This window comes from Amblyraja radiata, chromosome 1 (assembly GCF_010909765.2).
Source record: "Amblyraja radiata isolate CabotCenter1 chromosome 1, sAmbRad1.1.pri, whole genome shotgun sequence".
In the NCBI taxonomy this organism is placed as follows: Eukaryota; Metazoa; Chordata; class Chondrichthyes; order Rajiformes; family Rajidae; genus Amblyraja; species Amblyraja radiata.
Window position 1 is genome coordinate 18,075,874 of NC_045956.1, and position 26,202 is coordinate 18,102,075.

A 26,202-nucleotide genomic window follows, 5' to 3' on the forward strand; every position below is an offset into this window, starting at 1 on the left:
TAATCGATACATTTTATCCATCCCATGAATTTCAGGCAGATATAACTTGAAAATATAATGGAAATGCTCAGGTGTCAATACTTTTTATCTACAGTCTTGTAAATGCAAACCATTAAGAAATACATTTAAAAAAATGTACATTCACTGGCTTCAAGTTGCCAAAGGCAATTTACAGTGAATTAAGTGTTTTTATGAAATATTGTCACTAGAGCAGTGTAGAGAAAATGGAAACCTCTCATGCACACTTACCACTAGATATATAATGACCAGATTATCTATTTTAATGATGTTAGATGAGGGACAAGTATTAACCAGGGCACCATGGGGAAATATACTGCTTGCCTTAAAAGTTGTTGGGATCATTGACATTGAGGATGATGGTTCACAGATTTTTCTCCCACATATTCCATGGATATAAACTAAAATAGTAAGATTAAACGAGAACTTACCAGTTTGAAGTTTGATCTGTATTTTATGAGGAGTTACAATGAGGGATTACGTGAAGAACCCGTCCAGCACGCATGCGCGACATACTTCAAAGCAGCGGTGTGGAATCACAGACAGACACAGTAATTGAAATAAATATAGTAAAGAAAAGGAGAGCTTAGTTACCAGTTTGATCTCTATTATTGAGGGTGGGAGCGGAGGGCACGTAATCCCTCATCGTAACTCCTCATAAAATACAGATCAAACTTCAAACTGGTAAGTTCTCGTTTAATCTTACTATTTTACTTCGTAGGCACATGAGTGACTACGTGAAGATTTTAAAGCTCTGTGATTTCAAACCGTGTAACAGTTCATACTTCACTTGCTGCCGAAGTCATTCGAGGGAGGAAGTATGTTATCATAATCAACCATGAATCTGTTTGTAAAACAAAAATGGTGTTATCAACAATAACAAGACAAAAATGCTCCCCTGGGCTTAAATTATATATTTGCAGATTCTAATGTTATTTCTGCAACCGATACAGGTTCTGCCAGTGGCTTGTTACAAAGTTTGGAACGTATACTCCCTAGACCACCCCGCTGTAGCCAGGATGTGGTCCATAGGCACGTCCATCCTCTTAGTCACTGACGTGGAAGCTGCCCTGGTGGAATAAGATTTATACACGTTAGTATTTACTCCAGCAACTCCCAGTACCTGCTTGAGCCACTAGAGGTAGTTTAGCTCGTCACCCGACCATGAGGTTTCTTGTGGCTGACCCATAAGGCTTTTCCCTCTCCCTCGGGTATTTCTTATTGTGTCAATGTAGTTCATTAAGTGGGTCATGACACATAACCGTGGTTCAGGTGGGTATGCCCGGAATTCAATGACTGGACCTGATGTTCCTGATCTGCTCTGTTTGGCCAGCCCCTGAATGGAAAATGTGACACTATCTGGTGTTATCACCATGTTGTCCAATCGCAGTAGATGGAAGAACTGGGTCTTTGTGCTGAGGTAAGGCCGTCAGCATATCCATCTTCAGGGTAGGCTGTTCCAGGGTGAGGGACCTGGCTGGTGATCATCCCCTAAGGTACGTCAGGACCTCACTGACTTCCCAATTTGGGTGTACCTAGTTCTGGGGAATGGGGATTGAATATACCTCTCCTGAATTTGATCACCAGTGGGTGGTACCCTTGCCCTGTTGTCGTAGTGCCTGAGTTGAGTAGGCTGACAGAGTACTTCTGGCTATATTGATGGCGCAATAGCTGAGTCCTTCATTGTGGTGAAGGCCTGCCAGGAACTCCACTACAGGTTTTGTTGTAGTTGAATGTGTAGTTCCTGAGTTTGCGCTGTTTCTTCCCAGGTATGTTCCCTAGTGGATATGCGACGGAATGCTGTCATCATGTTGATAGTGCTGTCTGATCCAGGCCCAGCAGTGGTCTTCCCAATTCTGTAATCCAGGCCCTTTCTTCCTGCAACCTAGTAGTTTATCGTGGCATGGATGGTTTATGCCTGAACTGGGTGGATTGATAATCCTAGGCTATTGGGAATCATAGGGTTTTGATGACCATGTCGAGGACCATTGGGAACCATGACTGTGGGTTTAGTCCACTGTATTTTGCGTAGTACCCGTCTGATGAGACCGTAGTACCTATTGATGAGGTAGAAAGAAGGGGAGAACACAGAGATCAGTTTCCCCCCCCCCCCCCACCTCAAAACGCCGAAATGTTCCATGCCGCTGCCTTGAGTTTGGTTTCATGCGACATACATTGGTACGTGACGATTCAATTGGAATATAAGGTAATCGATATCTGGTGTCCATATTGCTTTGTAATCTCAGCAAATACTTTTGGTTTAAATGTTCGTTTACAGTATTTGGCTCACCTGATAGGTAAGTTACTGATGGTCAAACATGTTTGACGACATACGGTTACCAATTGTTAAATAAATTGTCACATAATATCGATTTTATTCTGCCCAAGTGGTTTGGTATATGCCACCACTGTGATGTTGTTAATTTATAAACGAACATGCAAAATGGTGCACTACTGAGCAATATGCTTGCCCAATAGTAAGTAAGTTTTATTTATATAGCACGTTTTAAGTCAACTCGCATTGACACCAAAGTGCTTTACAAAAATAGATAATACATTTGCATACCATAGAAAAAGGTTAACAAATAAAGAAAAATGGACTCAACACATATAGAGTTCTACACAAACGTCCCCCCCCCCCCCCCCCACAGCAGAATCAAATTTCCACTGTGGGGAAAGGCACCAGAATGTTGTCCTCTTCCTCTGAAAACCCCCGAGGTCGGCCCTTTTGTGGCCTTGCAGCCAGTCCGATGAATATACTCAATAGAACATACTCAATATTTCTAACTAGGTTTAATGCCCAGTGTCTATAGTGATGACAACTCCAGATTAGTCCATTTGCCACCATATTCTAGGTATGGGATATAGTTTGAACACTAGTATCTCAGCTCATTGGAAAGGTACAATGTTCAGTAGCTGGTAATGCTGCTACTATCCCAATTACTTTTGCCACGTAGTTGATAGGTGGTTAAATGTTACCATAACTGATAGCATTAATGAATACCAGATAGACAATGTTGTGGATGGGGTCAACGTAGATATCTGGATAATATGACAGAGCCCAGGCTAAAATAAGTTAGTAGCTAATGCAGTTGATATAGCTATATCCAAGGATAGTCTGCCGTTAATATATAGACATGCCATGACGAAATGTTCCTTAAGTGTCAGGGCTGGTTTGAATTTCTGGAATAGCTTCGGCTCATATAAGCCAATTCAATAATAAGTCAACTCAAATCAAGTCAAGTCAAGTTATTTGTCACCTACACATGCGAGATGTGCAGTGAATGAAAAGTGGCAATGCTCGCCATGGTTGCCCCATCCAGGTAAATTGTGGTATATCCGAAATCTTATATAAAAGGGTACTGAATGGTATGCATCTTTAAAGTCGATGTCTACCATAAAGTATCCTTGGAATCCATGGTAGTAGTTACAAATTCCATAAGTGGGTATACCTGGTGAAATACTCAAGTGGTTAATCAATGATGGTGCGACATTCACCATCTTGGGGTTTTTTGGTACCAAAGGCTCATATGAGATTTATTATGACCCCTGGTATATCTTTCCCAAAAGCTAGACCATCCTGTTTCTTTGTGGGAGGGTAGACCCCTTTGGGGTTCAAGTTGAACTGGTGGCAAGATATTAATTCTATTCCCCTTGAATATCTTTTGGTATATAACTATCAAGAGTGATAGCTTCCCAACCAGGTGTGATTTCCCCCCCCCCCCCCCCTCTGTTAGTACACACCCTTCACCTTTATGTGATGGTAGGAACCATACCTATCTGTCTTCACTGTTGTTTGGTGGTGTGTTCATTTATTCGGTTTCTCGTTCCTTGTCTGTAGGGATGGTGTGTTGGGGGGTGGTGCATTTTCCATGGGGCCCGCTCTGGGCCCTGGCCTAAAAGGCTTACGGGATTGGCATGCAGGCCCCGAGCTTTCACCAGTACCATGACGTAGACGCCCCTGGTGGACGCGTAGAAGTACTGCTGTCTGGTTTAGTGTGGTGCTCATTCCAGACCCTGCCCTCTTGAGCCGAATATTTTGGACACTTCGTCCAGTTTTTTAGGCTTGGTTTGGTACCTTGCCAGATAGCAGGATCTGTGGTTGTGAGGTCGGCATTCTCACAGTCCTGTGAATTTTATAGGTTGAGGGCAGGTTTGTGACTTCCCTTGAGAAGTTGCGGAGCATACTGTGAACAGTGGGGTCAGGTGTTTTGCCATACTACCCTGCCCTTCTGGAATGAGCATGCGAACATGATAGCCGACGTCAGGGTATCAAATACAATTTTAAGATATTTGGGTTTTGAAATGCCCTGCTCAATGTATCCTCCAATAATGGTGGGCACTTTGAGTAAATGCAATTTAGGGGAGGCGTGATGAATCCAACGCCTCATAGCTACCTGTCTTGGAGAGGTTTTTTGGAAAAACAGGTAGTAGGCTGGCCGTCAGTGAGACTGAAAGGCCATCTCGCTCGTGGTGAAGCCACGTAGCAGCCACGCCCAGCAGCTCATCCTGATCCTGTACCTCAAGCATACTCCCGATGTTGTTCAGCCAGTGACCCCTCTTCTTGACCAGCCCAGCTCTGGTCGCCATCAATCCCTCGACAAGGGAGATGACCAGTGCTGTAGCACTGGAGCGGGAGTGTTATGCTCCCTTGGCGAGCTTGCCCCTGCTCCTGAGGCAAGTCTCGCTGGAGTTTTATACTCCATGACCTTACTCAAGGCTTGGAGAGCAGACACTTGCTGGTTCCATCTTCTGTGTCTGTCTCCAGCCCGAGATTTGCTTGCTGACTTGCTCTGGAGGCTGCCTGCCGTTTTCGACCGGTATCTGCGGTTCTAAGGTGGCGTGTCTCCTTGTCGGGAGTATGCAGGGATACCGGCCGGTTTTGAATTTCCCTCCAGTCTGCTGCTGTTGGTCAGACAGCTGTTAGCGGACTGGGCATCGGCGCAGTACCCTGCTGTGGACCGTAGCGTTGTGCGGTCCCGGTGCCGCCTCTCCCCCCTCCACTGACGGAACGCTCCTTCCCTGGAGTCGAACGGGGGCCGCTTCCCTCTGCTGCTTTGCTCACCCTGGAGCAACAAACGAGAGCAAAGTCGCGATTTTAAACTGAAGGTAAGTACTTACCTAACGGCCTTCAGGCTTGTAGCGAGAGCGCCTGTACTCCCGCTCGTCGCTGTTGCACTGCGTGAACGAAATGACACGCATGCATGCTGGACGGGTTCTTCACGTAGTCACTCACGTGACTCCGAAGTAAAATCCTTATCCTGTGTTTCGTTAAATAAACCAGCTTCTTAAGCATTAAAAGTGATGTCAGACTTATGGTGAGATCAAACTTTAGGAAAGTTTTCTGCATTTTCCAAGGACATGAACAGAATTCTAATGTATTCCTTTTGGCAGTTTCCCTTGTGATTCCCTTGTTAAACAGGCCAGACAGGTGGTGAGCTTTTTGCTTCAACAAGGATGTGTAGCATGTGACCTGCCTTGTCCCATGTGCGCTCTTGAAATCCAGTGTATGCTGTAGTAAGAAGATGAATACGTCTCATTGACACACCCAGATAGGGTGATAATGCCACAGACCATGTTGGCAGAAATGGTGCTGCCTGATTTCCACAAATGTTGAATTGAAAGAGACTTTTTTTTTCTGATGCCCATTCAACTCTCACCACCAGCCTACGCTGAGGGGACACGGTAAATGGAAAGTGATTCCACAGCGGGACCAGAAGTGGGCAGTTATGGAATGGTTTTGTTTCCTGGCACATGTCTGGGGACCAAGTCTGCTCCCCTGTAGGACCTCAGGAGGAAAGGACTGCTGCTTGTCCAATGACAGTCATCATGACCTTCCATCAAGCTGGGGAGATCCGATATCAATTTGAAACTTTCGATGAAGGACCAAAAAGTTAAATCTTTATCTTGATTAGTACAGGTGTCAGAGGTTATGGGGAGAAAGCAGGAGAATAGGGTTAGGAGGGAAAGATAGATCAGCCATGATTGAATGGCGAAGTAGACTTGATGGGCCGAATGGCCTAATTCTGCTCCTATTCCTTATGACCTTATGACCTTACTTTAGTTACTTTAGAGAAACAGCGTGGAAACAGGCCCTTCGGCCCATTGACCCTGCACCAACCAGCGTTTACCCCATACACTAACCTACACACTAGGGACAATTTCACCACTTACCAAAGCCAATTAACCTACGACAAACCTGTACATCTTTGGAGTGTGGGAGGAAACAGGCGCACCCAGAGAAAACCCACGCGGTCACCGGGAGAATGTACCAACTCTGTACAGACAGCACTCGTAGGGGTTGGACAGGCTAGATGCAGGAAGATTGCTCCCGATGTTGGGGAAGTCCAGGACAAGGGGTCACAGCTTAAGGATAAGGGGGAAATCCTTTAAAACCGAGATGAGAAGAACTTTTTTCACACAGAGAGTGGTGAATCTCTGGAACTCCCTGCCACAGAGGGTAGTCGAGGCCAGTTCATTGGCTATATTTAAGAGGGAGTTAGATGTGGCCCTTGTGGCTAAGGGGATCAGAGGGTATGGAGAGAAGGCAGGTACGGGATACTGAGTTGGATGATCAGCCATGATCATATTGAATGGCGGTGCAGGCTCGAAGGGCCGAATGGCCTACTCCTGCACCTAATTTCTATGTTTCTATGTTTCTATGTTTCTATGTAGCCAGGATGGAACCTGGCGCTGTATGGCACCAACTCTAGCGTTTCGCCATTGTGCCGCCCGTTCATGATGGCGCCTGTCTGTGGCGACGTTGTCAACAGCACAGCAGACAATCATCAAATATCGTACTTCTCAGCTTAGCTGTATAAAAGAAACAGCAGAAACCAGCGATGCAACTGATAAGCTGCTAATGCATTTAAACGCATTAGCACTATTGCGATGTACGGAGCTGCCGACTGTAAAGGAATTCCCAATCACAGGGGATCCCCGACCTGTACCTGGAAACACTGGAGAGGCCCCCATGGAGTCCGGAAACATGGCCGGTGTGCAGGACTACAAGCGCAGGGGACTGCAACCCCCTCTCTCTACCATCCTACTGGCCGATGTACAATCACTGGAAAATAAAGTAGAAGACTTAAGGTCAAGGATGTTTTACTAAAGGGAATGCTCTGTGTTCTGATTCACAGAGAAATGGCTCACCCCCAGCTCCCCAGACTCCAGCGTCCAGCCTGAAGGTTTCTCCATCCATCATATGGACCGTACACGGGCATCTGGGAAAGAGAGAGGCGGAGGTGTCTGCCTCATGGTCAACTCTTCATGGTACTCAGACATGGCAGTTCTGTCTAACTCGTGCTCTCTGCACCTAGAACACCTGGGGGTGAGGTGCCGTCCCATCTACCTACTGAGGGAATTCACCTCCATCATCCTGACCACGGTCTACATCCCTCCCAAGGCAGACATCCGTCTTGCATTGGAGGAGCTGCACGCCGTGGTCAACAAGCACCAAACAGCTTACCCCAAAGCCTTTACCGGGGACTTCAACAAAGCTCACCTGAAAAAATCACTCCCATAGCTACCACCATCATGTCTCCTGCAGCACCAGAGGATTAAACACCCTTGACCACTGCTGCACGACCATCAAGTATGCCTATCGCTCTACCCCTCGCCCTCACTTTGGGAGATCCAACCATTCAGCTGTGCTGGGTCTTCCTGCATACGGGCAGCAATTGGGGCGGATGTTCGGCAACTGTGGCAAGGTCTGAATGGCATCACCTCCTGGAAGGCAAAATCAGGAGGCAGCTCAAGCAATAGCGAAGCATCACTCCCTGACGTGCTCAATGCGTTCTACGCACGCTTTGATTAGGAGAGCACAAATGTGCCTTCCCGAGCCCCCAAACGCCCTGATGGTATTACAGTCACAGTCACAGAGGCCGATGTCAGAAGATCCTTCAGGGGGGGTGAACCCTTGGAAAGCATCTGGACCTGATGGTGTACCCGGTCGAGTTCTCAAAACCTGTGCAGACCAACTGGCTGGAGTTTTTGTGGACATTTTCAACCTCTCACTACTGAGGTCTGAGGTTCCCAGCTGCTTTAAGAGGGCATCAAAAATACCGGTGCCCAAGAAGAGTAAGGTGACGTGCCTCAATGACTATCGACCTGTGGCACTAACGTCCGTGGTGATGAAGTGCTTTGAGAGATTGGTTATGATGGATATTAACTCCTACCTCGACAAGAACCTCGACCCACTACAGGTTGCCTACTGTCACAAAAGGTCAACGGAGGATGCGATCTCACTGGATCTCCACTCGGCACTGGACCACTTGGACAATAAAAATATTTACGTTTATAGACCACAGCACGTTGTTTAAGACCATCATCCCCTCCAAGCCGGCTGCCTGCCCCATTTCCGGGGTTACGTCCGTGCCCGGGTGGTGTTAGAGAGGGACTACGGGCTGTCTACGGGCACCCTGGGGGTTTCCGGGATGGCTGGGCACCGCGGGGGGTTGAATGCATCCTTGACAAGGAGTGTAACATCCTTGTATAGTAGTTCACTGTTTGTCGTGTATTATGGTGGTGTACTGTATATATTACTGTGATATTTGAATAAATATTTTTGTGGTACATTATGCTGAATCCTCCTCTATTCTAAATAGTTATGGGCTGAGAATTACCAAGTGTCGATGATAATGCACCATCCTTAATTTAGTTGAAATGTTTCTCTTGTAAGACCAGCATGGGTTGTCTATTGGAGCCACCTCAATGTAATCTCAATGCTCAGGATATTGGCATGTGAATTAATGGTGATGTTGGTTTACTCATCCCACTAATTAATTTTGAAGTCTTAGTACAGTCAGCATTGGTGGTGTCTTACAAGTGCTATAGTTTTGAGTTCATATGCGTAAGCGCCTTGAGTATTAGAAAGGCGCTATATAAATCCCATCCATTATTATTATTATTACACGAGGGCAGACATCATTGCTGTCTTGTAGACCATGAGCCGTGTGTTAGGTTTGGGTTCATGATACATTCATAACTTTCCTCAGATGGTCAATGGCTGTGTTGCCATATTGAAGGTGATAGCAAATTTCAACATTGGTGTCTGTCTTGCTGAGAAGTGGCTTCCAAGATGTAGGAAGTGATCCATGTTTCCAAAGTATCATCATGGTAGTACAGCTGGGACAGGTTCAGTTTCAGCTCCAGCTCAGATTAAGTTTAGTTTATTGTCAGGCACATTTTTTTCTGAATTAATAGTGCTAGGTACTTACATTGACATTTTCTGATAAATAATGTGAGCTATGTTATTAAATTGATATGAATCTGAAAGGTAACTTTTTCACACAAAAGATGGTGGGCGTATGGAACAAGCTGCCAGAGGAGGTAGTTGAGGCTGGGACTATCCCAACATTTAAGAAACAGTTAGACAAGTACATGAATAGGACAAGTTTGGAGAGATAGGGACCAAATGCGAGCAGGTGGGACTAGTGCAGCTGGGACATGTTGGTCGGTGTGGGCAAGTTGGGCCGAAGGGCCTGTTTCCACACTGTATCACTCTATAACTCTATGTATTCAGTCATGCTATTTACATGGCAAACAACATGTTACATTGAGAATGGTACACGGGACGTATCCAGTCCCGTGTCAATTCAGGCCTTACTAAAATCCAATATTATTTTGAGTCTAATTCATTTAAGTCCAAGAAAATATTATTAAATTAAAGCAAATGAAATGAAGTACCCACAATGGGATCCTTGTAGATAATTATTCAGCTTCTGCTCTCATTGAATTAAATATTCTCCTCTTCAAAAATATTTTCTGGGCAAAGACATCCAAATTTCCCATGCATAATTTATTCTCAGTTTGAAGGATTGCAAACTCTTGAAAAATTTTAAATCCATTAATTAGGAAATGTACACCTAAAACTTCTTAGGCTTCAAATATTTTTGTGCACTTTAAATGATATAAATCTCTTACTTTACAATAGCAATATACTGTATTAAAAGCTTTGAAATTTAGCTCTCATAGCCAGCCTTTCAAATGGAGTGGCTGGGCTGAATGAGGAGTGACAGCAAAGGCAGAGCCTGGCCAACATGACTCAAATGCACATTTAGTCAATCAACACTTGATGGCACAGTGGCACAGCTGGTAAAGCTGCACAGCACAGCGGCGCAGTGGTAGAGTAGCTGTCTTACAACGCTTGCAATGCTGGAGACCCGGGTTCAATCCCGACTATGGGTGCTGTCCGTACAGAGATTGTATATTCTCCCCGTAACCACATGGGTTTTCTCAGAGATATTCGGTTTCCTCCCACACTCCAAATACGTGCAGGTTGGTAGGTTAATTGGCTTGATATAAGTGTAAATTGTCCCTAATGTTTGTAGGATGATGTTAATATGCAGGGATCACTAGTCGGCGCGGACTTGTTTCCGTGCTGTATCTCTAAACTAAATGAAGCTGTAGGTTCACAGTGCCAGAGACTCGGGTTCAATCCTGACCTCGGGTGCTGTATGCGTGGAGTTTGCACAATCTCCTTGCGGCTGAGTGGGTTTCCTCTGGGAGGTCCAGTTTTCTCCCACATATCAAAGATGTTTGAGTCTGTGGTTAATTGGCCTTCCTAAACATAGAAACATAGAAACACAGAAAATAGGTGCAGGAGTAGGCCATTCGGCCCTTCGAGCCTGCACCGCCATTCAATATAATCATGGCTGATCATCCAATTCAGTATCCTGTACCTGCCTTCTCTCCATACCCCTTGATCCCTTTAGCCACAAGGGCCACATCTAACTCCCTCTTAAATATAGCCAATGAATTGGCCTCAACTACCTTCTTTGGCATAGAGTTCCAGAGACTCACCACTCTCTGGGTGCCCCTAAATTGCCCCTAATGTTTAGGAAGAGGATGTGGAAGTGGGATAACATAGAACTCTAAACTTGACAAGTCTGGCATGTGCTGGATAGCTGGGTTTTGACTGTATACGTCTTACTGGTTGTAAACAATAATTTTCACTTTAAGGCTGTCACCAGTTAAGATTCTGTCAAGTAACCAACTGCTCTTCGGTTGCAGTAATGTTTATATGAAGTTCCAGGGAGGTAGTCTGTCAGGAGCCATTAAATAAGCTATGTGCACTTTGGGCTCCTCATCTCTCATATATATCAGTCTGCCCACTCTGCAATAGACTTCATTTGAATCATAGTCATAGACAAATACAGTATTGTAGCAACCCCCTTGTCCAATTGAGACCATACTGTCTATCGACCACTCATTTGACCCTAATCTCAAGAGTCAAGAGAGTTTTATTGTCATATGTCCCAGACAGAACAACAAAATTCTTACTTGCAGCAGCACAATGGAATATGAAACCATAGTACTATGAAAACAATATAACAAGCAAGTATATATATATATATATATATATATACGCACACATACACATAAAAGCAAACAAACAAACAATAATAGTGCAAAAAGACAAGCCAATGCCCTCATGTCTATATAGCTCAAATCTTATTTGACAATTGACAATAGGTGCAGGAATAGGCCATTCGGCCTTTTGAGCCAGCACCACCATTCATTGTGATCATGGCTGACCATCCAGACTCAATACCCCGTACCAGTCTTCTCACCATATCCCCTGACTACGCTAACTAACTATCTCTTGTAAGCATCCAGAGAATTGGCCTCCACTGCCTTCTGAGAGATTCACAACTCTCTGGGTAAAAAAGCTTTTCCTCATCTCCGTTCTAAATGGCCTACCCCTTATTTTTAAACTGTTGCCCCTGGTTCTGGACTCCCCCGAAATCGGGAACATGTTTCCTGCCTCTACATGTCCAATTCCTTAATAATCTTATATGTTTCAATAAGAAACCCTCTCATCCTTCTAAACAAGCCCAGCCACTCCATTCCATCAACATATGACAGTCCAGCCATCCCGGGTATTAACGTTGTGAACCTACACTTCACTCCCTCAATAGCAAGAATGTCCTTCCTCAAATGTTGTGACCAAACCAGCACACAATACTCCAGATGTGGTCTCACTAGGGCCCTGTACAATTGCAGGAGGCCCTCTTTGCTCCTATACTCAACTCCTTTTGTTATGAAGGCCAACATGCCACTAGCCCTCTTCACTGCCTGCTGTACCTGCATGCTTGGAGTGTTTAGTGTTTAATACCCTGATGGATATATGACATTAATCCCATTTTTTATTCTCTTCAAGTCTCCCCAGATTCTACCATCACCTACACACTAAGGGCAATTTACAATTGTCCATTAACCTACCAGCTCATAATGTCATTGTGATGCGGGAGGAAACCACCCAGAAAAACCTTTCATGGTCAAAGGAAGCATTTGTAGATTCAACAGGTAGCTCCAGAAGTCAGGATTGGATCCAAGTCTCTGACACTGTTGGGCAACGCAGTTATACCAGCTGTGTCATTGTGCTATGGGTTAAGAGCCTGCTGAGCACACACTGTCCTCTGCTGATAAGGATGAGATTCTGAAGAATTACAGTTGTCAAAAGAGATAAAGTTGTCAAGGATATGCAAGGAACTGTAGATGCTGTAATCTTGAGCAAAGCACACAGTGCTGGAGAAACTCAGCAGGTCAGCAAGTTTGTGCTGAAGGTCATTCAGGACATTGATAATGAGCGACAGCGCAGCTCATGATTCATTGTGCAAGTCAGAGCTACAGACTTAACAAGGTATTGCCAGCAGCGCTTGGTGCAAATAAAAATATTTATGGCGCAGCTCTTCCCTTTGTTCCTTGAATGGAAGGAAATTATATTTTTAAGACAAATAAAAGCATTGAAGTAGAGGGTCAGGGCAAAAATGCTCAAAAACTACATGAGCATACATGAACTAAAGAGTAAAAACGCTTGATATATGTGTAATTCTGGACATGTACTTGCCTCTAACAATTGATTCCCATTTAGTGAAGTAAAAGAAAAAAATGTGGAGTGATTTTAACACCGCATCATCAGAGATTATGGAGAGTTATAATTTTTTATGTAATAATGAGACATATAGTGAAATGGTAATTGGTTGCAAAGTTTTTTTTTAATCTGTCACAGCATGGTGACTTCAGAAAGTTCTTGATCATTTTCCACCAGATAGGTTTGAATGTTAAACTGACCAGCACTTCCAAACCCAGTTACTGAAAATCTGACATTCTATTAGACATGCAAGATAACTGCATCGATGGAAATGGTCTTTAATAACCAGAAAGAATAGCTGCCAGTACCTAATGTTAGTGCAACACCATTGTGTGGACCAATGACTGGCTAATGACATGAGCAATGGAGGGAGCTCCAGCTTCAGGATCAGGTCACTTGAACATAAATGACATGATAAACAGGTTTAGTTTTGTGATACAGCAAGGATGCAGACCACCATACACAATCCTCGTACACTAGCACTATCCTACACACTAGGGACAATTTACAATCTTTCCCTAAGTCAATTAACCCACAGACGTTGGGATGTCGTCTTTGGGATGTGGGAGGAAACAAAAGCCACCGGAGCCAACCCACGGGAAGAACCTGTACAGACAGCACCCGTAGTCAGGTTCGAACCCGTGCAGCGGGCGTTGTAGAGCAACCACTCTACTGCTGCGCCACCGTGTCGCCCCTTGGTCTGGTGGGAAATTCTGCTTTCATTGCTGCAGAAATCAGCCAGCAGAATCAGGGTCAGATCATCAAGATACTTGATCGTCAACAGAAGGGTTGCATGGCCTCTGCAGCAGGGCTGAACAGAATATACTATATTTACATAACATTGTGGTGAATCAACAATGCAAGAAGCATATTTTATATATGCTGTAGCTTGCCACTTGCTGCCATCTATTTGTGTGTACGTGCAGTGGTTCACTTCCTACTTCCAGCTGACTCTGCTGATTAGACTAACCTGAATGTGAAGAGGAGATCCAAGTGAGTCAGCCTCTCCTTGTCAACACACAATCTCTCCATTGACAAGTACTCTGCCACACCTCGTATGATGATCCAGAAGCTGGAACCAGCTTGGTTTGGCAACAGCTTTTCCCAATATCGCAAAAAATTGCACAGAGTTGTGGATGTAGCCCTGTCCACAACATAGACCAGCTTCCCCACTGTCGACTCCATCTACACTGTGCACTACCTTGGAAAAGCAGTTGACATAATCAAGGACATTTTTCATCCCTGTTATTCCCTCTTCTCTCCTTTCCTGTCCATCAGAAGATACAGAAGCTTGTAAGTACATACCAGTAAATTCAGGAACTACTGAAGGCTGTTATCAGACTATTGCACGGTCCTTCCATAAACTAGGGTCTGGTCCTGATGGGCCAACCTGTCTCATTGCAGAACTTGCAGTTTTTCTCTTGCTCAGTGGGTCAGGCAGCTTCCCTGGAGAACGTGAATAGATGATATTTTGTGTCAGGACCCTTTCTCAGACTGATTGGAGGGAGAGAGAGTAGGATGAAAGCTGGGACAAGGGAGAGGCAGGACAAAGCCTGGCAAGTAATAGATGGACACAGGCAAGGGTGGGGGGGGGGTTGATAGGCTGATGGTTGGAACAGAGATAAAGTTGAAGGTGCGAGACAGGATTGAAGAATTGTGAATTGTGAAGCCAGAGGAAGGAATGGGGGGGGGGGGGGGGGGGGGGGTTTGAGGGGGGAAATAGTTGAGAGTTCAGATGAGGCACAAGAGAGAAAATGGGGGGGAGGGGGGTTGGGTGAGGTGAGAGGGAGGGATGGTTGTTAGAAGTTGCCTAAAATTGGAGAATTCAATGTTCATACCATTGGGTTTCGTTTAGTTTAGGGATACAGTGCAGAAACTGGCCCTTAAGCCCATTGAATCTATGGCAATCAGCAATCCCCATAAACTAGCACTATCCTACACACTAGGGACATTTTGTATCGAAGCAAATTAACCTACAAAGCTACATGTCTTCGGAATGTGGAGCACCTGGGGCAAATCCACGCGGTCAAGGGGAGAACATACAAACTCTCTACAGCCAGTACCCATAGTCATGATCGAACCTGTGTCTCTTGCTCTGTAAGGCTGCAACTACCGCTGTAACACTGTGCCTCTCCTGGCTGTTGAGTTATGATCTAAAAAATATATAGTGTAGACAGTCAGAATCTTTTTCCCCGGATGTAGCAATGTCACAAAATTTTGAGATTTAAAAAATCAAGTCTTTAATTTATCCCATCAGATAAAGCATAAAAAGAAGTTTAATTTGACACCTAATTCACTTTCATATCTTCAGTATTAAAAACGTTATGGCCATTTTCATACTCGGAAATTGGCATCTTGTTCCCTATTGCTTTTTCATTGACTTAACACAAAAGCTGTGATCGAGAACATTTAAAAGCCGATAACTTTCTTAAAATTTAAGAGAACTGAAAGAAATTTTCAGTTATTATAGATTGAAGCATTCAGAATCAAATATGAAACAATCTTACTTAGATGACTTGAAATTAAAGCATATAATTAGTTAGTTACCTAATTGTAGCTAATTACAAAATTCAATGACTAGATCTAAACATCTATCCATTTCTTAAGAATAGATTAACATTTTTAAATAGCCTAAGTGTCCAAATAACATTCACACAAGAATTCAGAATATAACATTATTTTTAAATCTCATTGTCATGGGTTTATAGGCCAAATGGAAGGAATTTAATGTTTAATACCTGTAAATTAATGGCCATTTAAATCAGCTTGCAAGTGGGATTTTCTGGAACGGGACCATTTGGAATGTTCAGATGCGATGATTTTAGTCCCCCATATCTGCAGCAAATACACTGCCGGTTCTTCGGGGGAAAAAATCACCGTTTCGCAACTTAAAATGTGAATTAAATACATCTTAAGAAACACTTTTATACATAAAAATAAACTACTTTCTTTTACCTGGTCCTCCATAAAATCCGTCCCCGTTGTCGGCATTGACGCTTCAGAAGTTGATTTTAAAATCATTCCAGCGATTAACTTTTCGGGTGAATTATTTTAAAAAACACACAGAACGGCCGTAGGAACGATTCTTTAGCAACATCTTGCACTCCAACAAAATATAATTCAGGACCAGGTTGGAAAAAAACGCGTTTTAATCCCGACCCCCCCCCCCCCCTCAAACACGCCAAAATCGCGCACACGGCCAGTGGCAGAATTACAGCGCCGCTGAAGGTAAGTTTTGTAACATACCTACCGGATGGGGAAAAAAGCATATAGTAGAGGGCATAGCTTTAAGGTGAGAGAGGCAAAGTTTAAAGGAGATGTGCAGGGCAAGTTTTTCCACACAGAGTGTTGTGAGTGCCTGAAAAACGCTGCTAGGGGTAGTGGATGAAGCAGATATGATAGAGGTATTTAAGAGACTTATGGATAGGCATATGGGTATGCGGGGAATGGAGGTATGTAGTTAAGTGTAGGTAAATGGTCTTGGCATTATGTTTGGCACAGACATTGTGGATTGAAGGGCCTGTTCTTGTGCAGTACTGTTCTATGTGTAGGAAGGGTAGCCAATGAAACCCCACTTTTAAAAGAATGAGGGAGAGCGAAACTGTGCTGGATGGGTTGTAAGCTACCAAAGCAGAATATGAGCTGCAGTTCCTCCAGTTTGCGTGTGAACTCAATCTGGCAATGGGGGAGCAGACTTGATGGGCCGAATGGTTTAATTCCGCTCCAATAACTTATGAACTTATTAACTTCTCATTGAGTCAGCTGTAAAATCATGAGATTACCAAAATATTGATGTGAGTAATCCAGCTAGTATTTGTGTTTTCCTGCATTCCCACGGCTATAACTGCCAATGGTAATAATTACCTCTTCTACTATCTATGTTTTATTAAATATTAACATCATAAACCAAAAGCAAAATTAATAAAGCTATAATTGCGACAGTTACCTTTCCCCCAGCGTCATTCACTGCCATAATCCCTTCTTTACATGTTCGGACTGTCTGATTTCAATTCCATCTCAGCAGTTCCTGCCCTGGCACGCTCCTGTCCCACAGATTGTCATTCTTTTGTGATTCCTGGGTGAAGCTGCATAGTCACAGTCAAGCTGCAGGTCATAAAGCTGCCTCACCATGTCTGGCACAAGGGGAAAATTCACCAGCAAGCCGAAAAATAACAAGGCTATATTTTTATTATTAAACTAGACCACGTGGGACCCGTTGGGTCTCATGTTCACACAGGAGCGCTGGTCCCCCGACGCAATATTCCACCTCTCCACGAATTCCAATATTAGTGGCCAGTGGGAGGCTTTCTGGAGTGCTGGTATGGGTTCTTGGGGTGGCAGCTCAGTCCCTCAAGCCTGATCTGCTGGGAGCTCACTCACAGCTAGTGGGCTGGCAGTTGACTCATGACTATTCCTTGAAATTCCATTTCAAGCAGGGTGCAAGGCCACCAAATTCAAATCCATGTTCCTACCATTTTAAGCAGGGTGCAAGGCCACCAAATTCAAGTGCAGTTTCTTATCACTATGAGCAGGGTGCAAGGCCACCAAATTCAAGTGCAGTTTCCAACCACTTCAAGCAGGGTGCAAGGCCACCGAATTCAAGTGCAGTTTCATACCACTTCAAGCAGGGTGCAAGGCCACCAAATTCAAGTGCAGTTTCTTATCACTATGAGCAGGGTGCAAGGCCACCAAATTCAAGTGCAGTTTCCAACCACTTAAAGCTGGATCCAAGCCCACCAAATTCAAGTGCAGTTTCATTCCACTTCAAGCAGGGTCCAAGGCCACCAAGTGCAGTTTCATACCATTTCATGCAGGATGAAACCACCATAAAACCACACAAAACACCAAACTCAGTTCAGTGGACATTCAGTGTGTTCAGTTGATTCACAGCTCAGACAGAGTCATGGCATCTCCCTCCCCCATCATGCAGAGACTGAGCCACACCCTCACTTCTGGGTTTTATAACCCCTCCCCATCCCACCGGAAAAGGTGTGGCTTTCAGAGCATGATTGACAGGAGAGAGATTCTCAACATTTTTTAACACTAATAACACTTTTATTTTTAATTGATGGGAAGAATTCTCTGCACCTGCTCAGCGGAGGGGGGACTGAGTAAGATGGCCAAAAATCACAGCCGTAAGTCGTAACGTTTTATCTAAAATCAATATACAGTGCAAACAGGAAGTAAGTGCATTTGCAGTAGTCCCTTTTAACTTCAAGCCAAAGCCACCATTTGCAGTAAGTAGTGCCTTTCAACCTCAAGCCAAAGCTCCCGTCACCATTTGCAGTAAGAAGTGCCTTTCAACTTCAAGCCAAAGCACCCAAGCCACATTTGCCGAAAGTAGTGCCTTTCAACTTCAAGCCAAAGCACCCAGGCCACCATTTGCAGTAAATAATGCATTTCAACTTCAAGCCAAAGCACCTAAGCCACCATTTGCAGTAAGTAGTGCCTTTCAACATCATGCCACCATTTGCAGTTAGTAGTGCCTTTCAACTTCAAGCCAAAGCACCCAAGCCACAATTTGCAGTAAGAAGTGCCTTTCAACTTCAAGCCAAAGCACCCAAGCCACCATTTGCAGTAAGTAGTGCCTTTCAACTTCAAGCCAAAGCTCCCAAGCCACCATTTACAGTAAGACGTGCCTTTCAACTTCAAGGCAAAACACCCAAGCCACCATTTGCAGTAAGTAGTGCCTTTCAACTTCAAGCCAAAGCTCCCAAGCCACCATTTGCAGTAAGTAGTGCCTTTCAACTTCAAGCCAAAGCACCCAAACAACCATTTGCAGGCAGTGCCTTTTTACTTCAAACAAACCATATTTTCATTTTTAAACCACATTAAGGGTACTCACAGTTGTGTAGACATTTGTTCAGTGTTATTCAGAGCTCAGAGAGACGTGACCCTTGGCTTCATCCATCTTGCAGAGACTGAGAAATGCACACCACTTCCTGGTTTTATAGTCTCCCCCCTCCCTCAAGCAGGGGCAGCAGAGAGAATGGTGAATTTTTTAAACTTCAAGCCAAAGCTCTCAAGCCACCCTTTGCTGTAAGTAGTGTCTTTCAACATCATGCCACCATTTGCAGTTAGTAGTGCCTTTCAACTTCAAGCCAAAGCACCCAAGCCACCATTTGCAGTAAATAGTGCATTTCAACTTCAAGCCAAAGCACCTAAGCCACCATTTGCAGTAAGTAGTGCCTTTCAACATCATGCCACCATTTGCAGTTAGTAGTGCCTTTCAACTTCAAGCCAAAGCACCCAAGCCACAATTTGCAGTAAGAAGTGCCTTTCAACTTCAAGCCAAAGCACCCAAGCCACCATTTGCAGTAAGTAGTGCCTTTCAACTTCAAGCCAAAGCTCCCAAGCCACCATTTACAGTAAGATGTGCCTTTCAACTTCAAGGCAAAACACCCAAGCCACCTTTTGCAGTAAGTAGTGCCTTTCAACTTCAAGCCAAAGCTCCCAAGCCACCATTTGCAGTAAGTAGTGCCTTTCAACTTCAAGCCAAAGCACCTAAACAACCATTTGCAGGCAGTGTCTTTTTACTTCAAACAAACCATATTTTCATTTTTAAACCACATTAAGGGTACTCACAGTTGTGTAGACATTTGTTCAGTGTTATTCAGAGCTCAGAGAGACGTGACCCTTGGCTTCATCCATCTTGCAGAGACTGAATGAGGCACACCACTTCCTGGTTTTATAGTCTCCCCCCTCCCTCAAGCAGGGGCAGCAGAGAGAATGGTGAATTTTTTAAACTTCAAGCCAAAGCTCCCAAGCCACCCTTTGCTGTAAGTAGTGTCTTACAACTTCATGCCACCATTTGCAGTAAGTAGTGCCTTTCAACTTAAAGCCAAAGCACCCAAGCCACCATTTGCAGTAAGTAGTGCCTTTCAACTTCAAGCCAAAGCACCCAAGCCACCATTTGCAGTAAGTAGTGCCTTTCAATTTCAAGCAAAGCACCCAAGCCACCATTTGCAGTAAGTAGTGCCTTTCAACTTCAAGCCAAAGCACCAAGCCACCATTTGCAGTAAGTAGTGCCTTTCAACTTCAAGCCAAAGCACCCAAACAACCATTTGTAGGCAGTGCCTTTTTACTTCAAACAAACCATATTTTCATTTTTAAACCACATTAAGGGTACTCACAGTTGTGTAGACATTTTAGTGTTATTCAGAGCTCAGAGAGACGTGAACCTTGCCTTCATCCATCTTGGAGAGACTGAGTGAGGCACACCACTTCCTGGTTTTATTGTCCCTCCCCCTCCCTCAAACAGGGGCAGCAGAGAGAATGGTGAATATTATAAAAACATTACTATCTCTCTGATTTGTCATCGATGGGAAAAATCCTCTGCATCCGTAAGGCGGAGGGGGGCTCGGAGCGAGGTGGCCAAAAATGACGGCCGTAGGTGGTGGCGTTCTGTCTGAAATCGCAGCACAGTGGGCCAAAAGCGGTCAAGATCAGAGATTTAGTAATATAGATAATAATCTTTTACATTATAGTTCCAATCATATATTAATTGTTCTTGTTCAGCTTCAAACATTTTACTTTGTTTTCACACCAAACTAGGATTGGAGCGATTTTAGTGCTATGTTCCCAACATCCATTTTACACTCAACTAACCTAAAGACCATCAGTATTCTCTTTGACTTAAGTCAAACTGTTACGCCTATCTATGCCTTATCCTCCTCAGGATTCACAAACTCCTCTGTCTCATCTGCATATTTGGAAATTATTCCACCCACACCAAAGTTCTAATCATTAAGAAAATATCAAAAATAGTAGCGATTGCTAATTCCAATATTTCAACAACTCAACAGCACTTTTTCTCCGATGTGAAAAATTGCTATTGATTTTTCCTGTGACTCGGCCAGTTTTCTACATTTGGTTAATTGGAAGCTTTTCATCATGTCTCTTTTGATTTCTAGCATCCATTCAATATCCCCTGTTCTTTTGCCCTCCTGGCAATGGGAACAGATTCCATCTACTCTGCCTGCTTTCTTCTTATGCTGTTACTGAGCCAATTTTCTATCCACGGCACCACAGCCCTTTTATTCTCCGTACTTCAGTCTTGATGATACCTTTGATGTTGCATATCATCAAACATCTTTTACATCTCCATCTTGACCACATCAACAATATGTCCATCAATGTTGCTCTCAGTTAATCAAAACTTAAATTGGGCGAGTTAGCTGCAGTTTATCGAATCCATGCTGGGTTTCTTCAATCAATCCAAGTAATTGCTCCTTCTGTTCTCAATTGTTGATACAGCAACCTATTCCACCCTCAGGTTAGATGACTGGCCGGTAGTTATAAGGTCTATCCCTGCGCTCAATTTTGTACTTGATTGCGACACATGCGATTTTCCAGTCCTTAAGCACCATCCTTGAATGCATAGAAGATTACACCTTGCAGATTTGCCATTTACTTCTTTCCCTGGGCGAAACTAAAACACAGCCTATTTTAACCAGTTGATTGATCCACTTTAAGTACAGCTAGCTTTTTAGATCCTTCTCTATTAGTTTTTCTGGCTCATTCCGAATCTCAATACATCTTCAATACATCCATCATCAGTCTCTTCATGAATTGCAGCAGATTTGGGGTAATGTAATTTGGGATCAGATTTTTGAGGAATTCAGAATCGCAGCACATGGATACCAAAATGTTGGTTGTGTAAAATTGCAAATTCTCCACTGTATATACAAAACAGGTACATTGTTTAAGAATGGCTCTGAGGCACAGTGTGTTATTGCAACATCCGAGTCCTAGATCATGCTGCCATAAATAGCAATGTGATCATGTGCAGATGGTCCCTATATAGTATTGTTGGCTGAACATTCAACAATAGCATGGACAACAAGAGTAATTCCCCAACAAATTTGGGAGAATTCACTTCACTTATAGTGGGGCATCCGTAGAATTCTCCACCACAAATGGTACTGGAAGGCATGTTGCTGAATATATTTAAGAAAGAGACAGATGGATTTAGAATTATACTTACAGCATGGAAATGGGCCTTTCGGCCCAACTCGTCAATGCCGACCAAGATAATCCAAAACTATTCCCGTATACCCGTGCTGCCGGGCAAGAAAGATTTCTAGAGGTAGGAGAAGAGAGTGAGAATTCCATGTCGAGATAAAGGAAAAGCGATGATCATACTGAATGGCAGAGCAGGCTTGAGTTGAACGGTCTATTTGAATTTTCTTTTTTCTCTATAATTTTCTAAAAGCAAGAATGAGAAAAATAACCTGAAAAATTGCTTGGGAGGAATGAGTTGCAGTGCAATTCAATCAAAAGGTTTTGCCTTGTGAACATCGATATAAAATGAGTTTATTAAAATTATTTTAATACTTGGGCACATCACAATGCCACAAAAGTAATTGACCTGTTAATCTCATTTTTTTGCTATTGCGATAGCAAAGGCAGGTCTTACTGAATTACTGTGTATTAATTAAATTATTTTTACAATATATTCTGTTGAGAGTGGAAATATAGTTGCATCTTGGTTTTGATGGTATTCCATAGTTACAACTCTGAATAATTAACTATGTTCGAAATATCATTTTCATTGAATTTCTGCACTCTCTTACAGTTCACTGCAAATGTATATATAGAGTAAAAGGTTTTTCATGCATGAAATTAGTCTATCTAGGAGGAGGAGCCATCTTGGGGAACGGCTGCTAACCAACAGCTGTACGTTTAATCCAGTTTTTTTCCAGTTTTTAGTAAGTCTTGTTTTCCGTTTGTAGGAGAAATGGACTTCTTAATGTGGGGGGAAGGAGGTAATCTTACTTCTAGGTCCCTACGTGGTCGGTGAGGCAGCTTTTTCTCCGGGCTGCCCGTCGACTCGTCCTCGTGGCCTACCAGCGGGCTTGGAGCGCCGTTTCCTGGCGGGGACCGCCCAGCACCTCGGCTTCGTTGGCGGCACAGTGCTGGAGCGCTATCGTGGAGCGGAGCGGGCGATGCCTTGCCTGGGTCGCCGCGCTGGATTGACGCGCTGGAGCTCCGGTGAGATGTGACCGCCGAGATCAACACCTCCGGGCTGCGGGTCTGCGGAGCGGAGCGGGCGGCGCTGTCTTTAACATCGGGAGCCTGGGAGCTCCAACCCGGTGCGTCCCTGTCGGCTTCGGAAGCCGACAATCCCCTGCTAGGAAGCAGCCGTTCCAGGTGGCCCAGCCACTGTGAGGAATCTCCCGACGCCGGGGCAACTCCACCCGGCCAGAACGGCCAGGAACATCGGGCCTCCGTAGAGGCAATAGCGGTGGCCTCAATAGGCCTGACTTCTGGGAGAACTGGGGTTGGGGACTGGACATTGTGCCTTCCCCCACAGTGGTAACCATTGTGGGAGGATGATTTTTCTGTGTGTAGTTACTATGTTAGTCTGTGTCCAAGATGGCTGTCGGAAGGGAGAGTGGACGCTGGCGCGCTTTAGCTGCCGCTGCTCTCTCTTCACATTGTGGGTTTTTTTTGTTTTTGTTTTTTTTGTTTTTTCCCATTTTTTTTTCATTTTGTGTCTTTGGAGCGATTTCTATCTTTAATTTGTATATTGATGATGTCCTTATTATTTATTTTTCTCCGACTATATGTTTTTTCTCTTCTGTTAATCTTTGTAAGGTGTCCTTGAGATTTGAAAGGCGCCCGAAAATAAAATTAATTATTAATTATTATTATTATCTCAATGAAAGATAAATACTAATGTATGTTGTTCTTTGAAGGTTTCCATATCACTTTTTGAAAACATTTTTAAACTCAAAATTTTTAATTGTATCGTCAACTAAACATAAAAATAATATTATTTTTTCCAGAGGTGGTTCAGTTGAGTCTGGAAGAAGATCAAAAAGTGAGTGTCACCACTGCAACAGTGGGACAGAGCGCAGTCCTAACATGTTCAATCCAGGGTATACACAGGCCACCAATAATCTGGAAACGCAACAGTATTATTCTCAATAATTTGGATCTGGAAGATATCAGTGTAAGTAATGGATTTTGTTGATATTCCTTTATCTTACAACTTTGATTGCAATTTGGACTTTTTTTTTCAATCACAGTTACCTGACCAAAGACAACGTTTTGTTTAGACACTTCTGGAAAGTTTAATAAGGACATATTTTTAGCATTCTCCCCATAACTGGATGATTTATTGATGTTAATCTATTTATGCATTGAAGAACAGTCCTTCAAAATAGGGGTTTACATTTCATGCACTTATAGTCACATCATGTTAAATAAATTGAGAATATAGTCAATGAATCTGATGTTTTTATTTCATAACTTTGTGAAGAGTGAGCAAAAAGTAGGAAGAGATACAGTATATCAAATAGGGAAATAATTCCGGGATTTAGAGTCTAATAATTGCATATAAGCTCGTTCCAATATTACCATCTGATATCATGGGCCTTTCTCCGCTTCCCCAGATATGTAAGAGCAAATGCAAACATGATGTAAATATACAAATATACAAGGTTAAATATACAAACCTATTGATTACACATATCATTCATGCCTTTAGCACATCAATTAGACCTATACATTAAACAACTTATATCCTGGCCAGCACGTGAGATAATTCTTAAAGCTGCAACACTCCTTTTGAAAGTTATTTGATGATATATATTCATTACATTTCACCGAACATAGTGAACAAAATTGCACAAACCATGGAAATATAAACATCAAAAAAGAGATTACACAAGGATATTGACAAAATAGGCAGAATGAATGAAGAGTAAAATGTAATACAGAGAAGTATAATCTGATGCACCTTGAAAAGAAAACGGGAGAGCAATAATTCCAACTTGAACAAGATACAGGAACATAAACCTAGATTCATGTTCACAAGAATATGAAGGTGGCAGAGCAAGTTTTTTGTGTGTGAAGCATTTCTTTAATCTGTTATGAGATGAGAGTGCTACTGGTGAGCCCAATATTTAATATTCCCCCACTCCCAATTCCTCCATCTATGCTGCATCTGTACCCAAGAAGCGGTGTCCATACCAGGACATCTGAGCTGTCCTCATTCTTTAGGGAACAGGAGTTCCCTTCTTCTATCATAGCTGACGCCCTCACACGTGTCTCTCAGTACCCCACAGTTCCATTCTTGCTCCACCTCCCCCCAATTGCCACAGGGACAGGGTCCCCCTAGTCCTCACCTTTCACCCCATCAGCCGTTGCACACAGCTCATACCCTCCAACATTTTCGCTACCTTCTACGGGATCCCACCACTACTCACATCTCCCCATCTCCACTCCTTTCCACAGAGACCGTTCCCTCCACAACTCCCTAGATCATTCATCCCTTCCCACCCAAACCAACCCCAGCCCAGGTACAGTCCCCTGCAATTGCAGGAGATGCAACATCTGTCCTCCTTCGACTCTGTCCAGGGACCCCGACAGTCCTCTCAGGTGAAGCAGTGGTCCACTTGCACCTCCACCAACCTCAGCAACTGTATCCATTGTTCAAGATGTGGACTATTATATATCGGCGATACCAAAAGTAGATTTGGCGATTGTTTCGCTGAGCACGTTTGCTCAGTTTGTGTGATCTCCTGTTTGCCAAACAAAGTGTCTTGCACTCCCCTTCCCATTCCCATACTGATCTTTCCACTGATCTTTCTGTCCTGAGCCTCCTCCATTGTCAGTAAGGCCAAATGCAAATTGGAGGAACAGCACTTTATATTTTGCTTGGGCAGCTTTCAACACAACAGTATGATTCTTGATTTCTCTAATTTCAAGTAACCCTTACATCCCCTCTATCTCCGTTCCTGCCCCAGCCCAGTCTTTATACTAGTTTCACTGTCGTCCTGTTCAGTTTCATTGTCTGTATAACTTGTTATCACCTAGCCCACAGCCAACAATGGACTATTGTGGGCTCCACCTTTGTTTGATCATCATTACTTTTTGCATATCCTCATTCATTTGTTCCTTATCTCTCTATCACCATCTGTCTCTCAGTCTGACTCTCAGTCTGAAGAAAAGTCTCGACCTGGAACATCACCTATTCGTTCTCTCCAGAGATGCTGCCAGACCCGCTGAGCTACTCCAGCATTTTGCGTCTATCTTTGGTTGAAATCAGCATCTGCAGTTCCTTCCTACACATTTATTATCCTACTGCAGGATTGTTGGATAATTCGACAGATTTGGCCAATAGAGTCGTTCTTCCAGTTCTTGCTGTAATGGGCCTGTCCCACATAGGCGATTTCTTCAGCGACTGCCATAGTCTTAGCAGGTTGCCGAAAAACTGGTGCCTGGACCCCATTAAGATAATGTCTATGACAATGTCTACAACAACCTTTCACCTAGTCGACATCAAGCTACGGCAAGCT

At 43.7% G+C, this 26,202-nt stretch overlaps 1 protein-coding gene across 2 annotated transcripts in view; it reads left to right on the forward strand.

Moving 5' to 3' along the window:
* fstl5 (follistatin like 5) overlaps positions 1 to 26,202 on the forward strand; it is a 738,182-nt gene that overhangs the window by 563,466 nt on the left and 148,514 nt on the right. For both annotated transcript variants that reach the window (XM_033018303.1, XM_033018313.1), the window contains exon 7: positions 23,686 to 23,852. In XM_033018303.1, coding sequence (XP_032874194.1) covers positions 23,686 to 23,852 — 167 coding nt within the window. The remainder of the gene's footprint in view (positions 1 to 23,685; positions 23,853 to 26,202) is intronic.